Here is a 7,727-nt window from a genome sequence, read left to right as displayed (position 1 = left end):
TAATAAAATAATAATAATAATATATATATATATATATATATATATATATATATATATATATATATACATATATATTATTTTTATATATTAATTATTAAAANAGTTATTTTTTTTTAATTAATATAAAAAGCATATTTAAACAAAAATATTACCACCTTATAATAGTAAAAAATATTAGAATAAATATACTTTTAATTTATTATAAAGTTATTAAATGATTTTTATTCAGACTATTAATTATATTTCATAGTTAATTGTATATTTTATTCATTATAAATTATTTTAGTATTAAACATAATAAAAATATAATATACCGTAATTTAAAAATGCCATATTATAATATATCTATATATAAACACTTAAATTTATTTTACATTAAAATGCGAATATTATGAATAGTATTTGTTTAACTCTTAAATATTTAGCTCCTTAAAAGGATATAAAAATATTATGATTAGTGAATTTTTAGAATTTTAGTTTACGAAATGTTTGCATGTATATCTCTTTTTAATTAAGAAAGACATAAATAAATACTAAATAATTTATTAAATGCATTTTTTTTTATAATAATATTAATTACTTGTTTAGAAAACTAATTATATACCTATATTTTTATCTAATGAATCTAATTAGATTTTTTTTGACTTTTATTTATTCATTTAATTTTATATTTTTTTATTTCTTATTATTATATATATATATATATAAAATCGTATAAAAGAATATGAAATGTAGCAGGATTGAACCAAATATGTAAAAAAGATATTTGAGATTTATTAAATATTATTACATAAGAAATACTTTGAAATTAAATATTAAATAAATACTATGTTAAATATTTTTATAAGGAGATTTTAAATAAAAAACGATTTATTCTAATGTTTCGTTAGTACTTGAAAAGTTTGTAATCGTAAATATTTATTATAATATAAAGTATTTTATATTTTGAATATATTTTAAAAAAAATTTATTTAAAAAATTGTTAAAGTATTGAATATAATGTATCTTGAAAAAAATCTTTAGTGAAATATATATAAAATAATTAAAGTTATTTTTAAAATAAATAGAAAAACTTAAAGTGAATAAATTAAAATTTAAATAAAAAATATAATTGAAATATATAAAATAAAGAAATTAATCAAACATGTTAGGAAAAGTAAAAAATTTGAATAAAGAATAATACACTATATTTTTAAAATTATAAAAAAAAAAATTAATTTGATTTATGTAAAAATAATATTAATTTTTTTGATAAGAAACTTAAATATACTCCTTCCTATATTTAAATAAAACTATATTTTAATTAGAATTTCTAATAGATAGACATTTTTATTAATATTATTCTTTTATTCGAAATCTTTTCATTTTAGGTTTACTTGTTTTTGAGTTACAAAACTCTTTGTTTTTATATGGTTTATATCTATTTATTATATATTTATAGAGAAAGGATATTAATTTTATTTTTAGAACTGAAATATATTCTTAGTTATTCAAATTTATATAGTTCAAAATTTATTTTTATTACTTAGATAAAAAGTTAATAAAATTATAATTAATAATATTCCATAAATTTAAAAGCTAAATTATTAACAATACATAATAAACAATAGTTTTAAAAAATATAATTTATTTTTAAAAATTATAAAAAGATTTCATACATATTTTATATAAAAAATTATATTTTATTTTACACTCAAATTTTAAAAATTTATTTTCATTATTATTTACTAATAAATATTAGTTTTTTCATATGTAATAAATAAACTTCTTAATATAAAGTAAAATCTAAGTAAATAATCATAATAAAACTATATTAATTAATCATCTAACTAAAGTTAATATATCTGATAATATTTTAAATTATTATAAATTTTTATTTTAGTTTTATTTTCTTTATTATTCTTTTTATTTTATCTTTTATAAATATTAAGGATTAATTAAAATTTTGAAGCAAATTAATTAATTTTAATACCAAAAACTGATTCGCATTCGCGAAAACATATACTTATCTTTTTATAGATTTAAGTATCTAAATAAATAAATTGAGTCCTTTTTATAATAATAAATTAGTACAATTTTAATTAATTATTAAAGATAAATTTATAACTAGAGCTAAAAACTTTTATTCTTTTTTTCGGCTTTACTTAAAAAAATAAAAGAATTAGTATAAAAATCAAATTATTAAAATTAGTAAAAATTATTATTCAATATGAGAATATTCTTAAAAAAATATTTAGATTAAATATTAATTTTGTAATTATTACTAAATTTATAATAAATTATTTCTATTATCTTTTAAAATTATAATATAAAATAAAGATAAGTAAAAATTATATTGAAAACAAAAATATATGTATAAATATATATAAATATATATAAATAAATATAAATATATATATATATAAATATATATATATATTATATATATATATATAACATTTAAACTTATTTTTAATTATTTTTTGTAATTTTTATAATTAGTAATTATTATTATATTTAAAATATAAATTTATTATAATAATAAATATTTTAAAAATATATATGTATATATTATATTTATCAATTAATAATTATTTTAATATTTTTGTAATTTATTTATTTTCATATTATTTAATTAAATTCTTTTAGAATTTTTTTTTATTGGTATAATAGATTATCTATAATTTCTTATTGTTTTAACTATTATTCATTATTTTATAATTTAATAATTAATTCTTTTATATTTTTTTAATCAGCAATAATTTTATCATTAAGCAATTCATCTAATTAAAATTAAAAAATATTATTATCTTCAGACCCAACATATAAAATAAGTTCTTTTCTAACTTAAGTTTCATCTTCATTTAATTCTTTTTCATCATATATATATGTTATACATCTAAACTTTTCACTTTTTTCCAAAGTCTTTTTTAAATATTAAAATATATAATATAATAATATAAATACCTTTATACATTCAGAATGTATATAATCCCAAACTCGTATCTTTCCTTCAAAAGAACAACTAATCAAATGTCCTGATTCTTAAATAATTAACATATCAACTACTGGTTCTTAAAAATGATCTAAAGTATTAATATGCTATTTAGAATCTAAATCCCAAAGCTTTATTACCATTTCATCTGAACCACTAAATAATATTCTTCCTTCAATTACTAATATATTAATACTGTTATTATGTGCATTCTATATATTTTTTTATAAATATTTTTAAATATATATTTACTATAGAAATTTTAGAATTATTATTTTATTATGCAATTTTAATATAATATAGTTTTCCACTATTTCCTGCTGCAATAATATTTTATTCCTTTTCATCAATAACTAAAAATAAGATTTCAATTTATCCAACCTTCGAATAAATAAAATTATTATTATTTTTAAATAAAAAATAAGATATAAATACACAATTTTCTAATTAAGGATCTACAATAATCGAACTTTTAAGTTAAGGACAAATAATAGATCCTGAAAAAGTATTTTATGCAAAGCTTTTTTTTTCAAAAATTTCCCAAACATTTATTTTTCCATCATACCCAGAAGAAAACAAGAACTCAATTTTTTCTTCCGACTATGTTTTTTTCTATACAAAAATACAAGAAGCAAAGCATTAAATAGAATCCCAGTGTTTATTAGGCGGTTATTAATCTAAGACAAGACAACTATTAAGTTCTATATTCCATAATTTAATATTCCCATCTTCATGTCCTGTAACAAATAAGTTTGCTTATTTTAAATAACTTAAACAACTAATTTCCTATTTTTCATTATTTTCTAATAAATTTTGACATTGCATATCTTTTGGATCCCAAACTCTTATTGTATTATCTAAGCTTGTACTTATTAATCTTTTTTTTATTTATTTAAATAATTTAATTGAAGAAAAAAAAATAACTTAGGAGTATCTTTATATTTTTTATCTGTTAATTTATAAGGTATTAATGCATACAAATCTATTATTGGACCTGTATGAGCTTCTGTTATGTTTCCAGCTTTTACACCTCTTTTAATCCTCAGAACATCTATAAAATTAGCTGTAACAACTAATAGTTATTAAAGATTTTCAATAATTTCAATACTAAGTATTTTTTATTGATATAAATGAAATTCTTATATAGCTTTATCAGAATGAATATTAATAAAATAAATCCTTCCTTATTCATCAGCTGCAATAAGTTCCTATTTTTTTTTTTTAATTTTTTAAGTTTTTAATATTTAAATTACTGATTATGAAATATTCCAACAAATACTTGTAAAAAGACATTTGTGTGGGTTTTTTAAACTAAAAAACTATTTACTAGCTAATTCTTCGAATCCTAATATTTTCTAATCATAACCAATAGTAAATAATTAATTATCTTTAGAAACACTTATAAATTGTATTACATGTAATCTATGATAATTATAATTTGATTTTTCTAAAACATATCCACTACTTTTTTTTAATGTTTCAGGCCTTATTATATGTATTGAACCTTAGTTTTTATTTATTTATATATATAAAGCAATTTAAATATTAACCTTCTGTATCTCCAGCATATAATTAGACATTTTCTCCTTCTTTGCAATGTATACAGGTGATATAGGTGCTATTATTTACCATCTTTTTCATTGAGAAATCATAAATAATTTAAAAACAAACAAACCATGGATGATAAAATAATTCTCTTCCTTCCTCTTATCTATTTTAAAAATTTAAATTAATTTAATTAATTTTATATTTTATTTATAAAATAAAGTTATCTAATTATTTTTTTATATACTTCCATATTTTAAATGTTTTATCATTTGAAGCAGAAAATAGAGTCTCATTTTTTTAAGAATATTATAAACTCACAATTGTACCTTAATGACCTACTAAAGTCTAAACTATAGCTTTTTTTTTTTAATCAGTATCCCTAATATTATATAGAAAAATTATACATAATATTAAATAATAATTACCATATTTTAATTGTTCTATCAACACTACCAGTGAATATATATCTATTATTAAATATTTTTTAAGAAATAAGGCATTTAACTTCGCCTTTATGAATATTTTTCACTTAGTCATATTCAATTATTTCATATTCTTTTTTTTCTGTAATGCTCTTATTTTTTTATAAAAAATTATTATCTTTATTTGTTAGTTTTTTAAAAAAATATATACTTTAGTTTCAAAGCCTTTTTTATGGAATTCCAAAATCGAACCATTTATTAAACCGACCGATATTATTTAATTTTCTCGTGAAAAATGATAACATGTCAAACTTAACTTTCATTAAATTATTAAAACTTATAAAAGAAATTTCGCATTATTTATATTTTTATTTTTTTTACAATTGACTCATCTTTAAATTTCGATTTTTTAACATTGAAGTCTTTATGAAAAAACTTTTTAACTCTAACAAAATCCATTATTTTATTTTAAATAAAAGAGTAAAATATTTTTTTAATTAAAAGAAAAAAAAATATATATATATATATATGTAAAAGCATAAAAGTTTTATTTTATTTAAAAAAAAAATATTTTAATTAGTTAAATCATCACATCATAGATTAGTTTAATTTTTATTTTTCAAATATTTTTTATTTGAATTCATTTTAAAAATTATTTTATTTAACAACTATTTAATCTAATTCTTTAATCATTCTTAAGCTTATCTAAGTATTCTCCTCTTCCAATTTATCTATTTTTTTTTACATTTATGTATTTTTATTTTTTAGTTATTAATTAATATTTTCTTATTCATTAATAATTTATTTTAAATCTTCAATTTATATTTAATAATCATTTTTTAAGATTTTATACTTTTCTTCGTTTTCTTTTTAAATATTTTCTATTGATTATTATTCTTTATATAAAATAAACTATTTGCATTTTTCCTAAAAAAAGATAAACTTATTTTATTCCTTCTATATCTCATCATAAAGTTAATTTTAGAATTCATTTTTTATTTTAATAAATTCTTATTAGAAAAATTCTTCTTTTTATTGCATCTATAATTAATATTTTTCAATATTTTGGGAAGTTTATTCAAGTTCCTATTATTTTTATTAATTAATTTAATTTAATTAATCTATTTCTTCTTTTTATTTTTACAAATAACCCTTCATTTATTCTTGAATATATATATTTTTTTAATTTTTATTTTTTTCTTCTTCTAATTATTCATTAAATTTATTTATTTCTTCATCTTTTTATTCTAATAAATTTTCTATATTTTAAATTTTTTCTTATATGTTATCATACTAAATATAAAAAAATATTAAGTTAAATAATATTTTATAAATACATTTATTTATAATTATTAGTAATGTTCTATTTTTTATTAATAATTATCTTAAACTACTTTTTTTTCAAAATAAATTTTCTAAATTTCCTTCTCAAATTGATTTTCTTTTAATTTAATTATTTCTACTAACTCTTCATTTTTTTAAGCTTAATTCATTATTTCTTATTAAAATAATTAACTTTATTCATTTTAAAGTGATTAAAATGAGTCAATTAATTAATTTAAGTTATCTTTTTCTTTTTCTAAAGATAACATATTTTCTTGTTATTTTTTTATAACTTAATCTTTTTCTTAAACTATTTAAATTTACTCTAATTTATACTTTTTTCTTAAATTAATATTTTTTTTTTATTTTTTTACTTTATTAATAATCTCTTATTCTTTTTAAACTTGATTTTTTAATTATTCTTAAATTTATAATATTTCTTATTAAGCTTCTTAACTAATTTTGTAACTTTCATCGAGTTATGATTAAATTTTCTCTTATTAATTTTCATATATTTATATCCTGTTATTATTTTAATCTAATTTATTATTTAATTAAGATATTTCATTTTTTTATTTATTTATTTCCTATTTTTACTAATTATTTTAGTTTTCTAAATTTAAAATTAATACAGATTAATCATTAATTTAATCATTGAACTTTTGTATTTAATTAAGTTATTCATTTATAGTTTTTTCTTGCTTTTTTAATGAAATTTTATTTTAAATATAAAAATTAATAACAAAAATACTTCATTTATTTTATTCTAAAAATTTTCATTTTATTTTTATATTTTAATAATTTCTTAAATAGTATTATTATCTTCACTTTTGAATTTAGATTTTATAAGTTCATCTTTTAATTTATCATTTTCATATTATAATTTTTCCACTTATTTTTGAATATCATCTAATTTCCCAAACTAAGTTTTTTAATTATTGACTCTTTATGAATCATCTGAATGTTAAAATTTATTTACACTATGCGCTTTCCTTAACGAATCCTCTATTTCTTTTTTACTACTAATAATATTTAACTTACTATTAGAATTAAATTAATTTTTTTATTATTATTGATATGATTCTAAATTAAGAATATATATAAATTAGTATAAATAAAAATACCATTTAATATATTATTATTAAAAGAAAAATTAAATTTATTAAAATCGATACTTTTACTATCATTTAACTATTATTCTTATATATAATTATTTTCATTATTAAGTGTTTAATTTTAAATAGATGTATAACTATTAATACTGATTGCATCAATTTCTTTACATTATTAAATAAATTAAATTTTCATTTAAATTTTAAGCGTAGATTTCTAATCAGGACATTTTTGAAGTTTTAAATTTTATTATAAAGTTATTTATTAATTTACTAATTCTATTAATATTAGTTTTTTTTTAAAAAAAAAAATTATTTATTTTAGATTTTACTATTTAAATCTTAATT

General features: G+C 15.0%; 1 protein-coding gene across 1 annotated transcript, besides 4 other annotated features; it reads right to left on the bottom strand. All coding sequences in view use genetic code 6, as the record gives it.

Moving 5' to 3' along the window:
* Positions 1-19: 19 nt before the first annotated feature.
* Positions 20-88: a microsatellite.
* Positions 89-2,347: 2,259 nt separating this feature from the next.
* Positions 2,348-2,435: a microsatellite.
* A 511-nt stretch (positions 2,436-2,946) lies between these two features.
* On the bottom strand, positions 2,947-5,207 carry IMG5_129260 (WD repeat protein; the record flags this gene model as incomplete). The annotated part of the gene is made up of 7 exons (XM_004032105.1): positions 5,156-5,207; positions 4,767-5,096; positions 4,525-4,685; positions 3,899-4,478; positions 3,410-3,851; positions 3,227-3,355; positions 2,947-3,186 (listed from the first exon to the last, which is right to left on the bottom strand). Coding segments are annotated over exons 3-7 (1,482 nt in total), but the record flags the coding sequence as incomplete, so codon positions are not given.
* Positions 5,208-5,669: 462 nt separating this feature from the next.
* Positions 5,670-5,708: a microsatellite.
* Positions 5,709-6,132: 424 nt separating this feature from the next.
* Positions 6,133-6,202: a microsatellite.
* Between the last annotated feature and the right edge of the window lie 1,525 nt (positions 6,203-7,727).

The sequence above is a fragment of the Ichthyophthirius multifiliis genome, assembly GCF_000220395.1.
Source record: "Ichthyophthirius multifiliis unplaced genomic scaffold scaff_1120509251016, whole genome shotgun sequence".
Classification (NCBI taxonomy): domain Eukaryota; phylum Ciliophora; class Oligohymenophorea; order Hymenostomatida; genus Ichthyophthirius; species Ichthyophthirius multifiliis.
The sequence above is the reverse complement of the archived record's forward strand: the minus strand, read 5'-3'. Positions and strand labels throughout refer to the sequence as shown.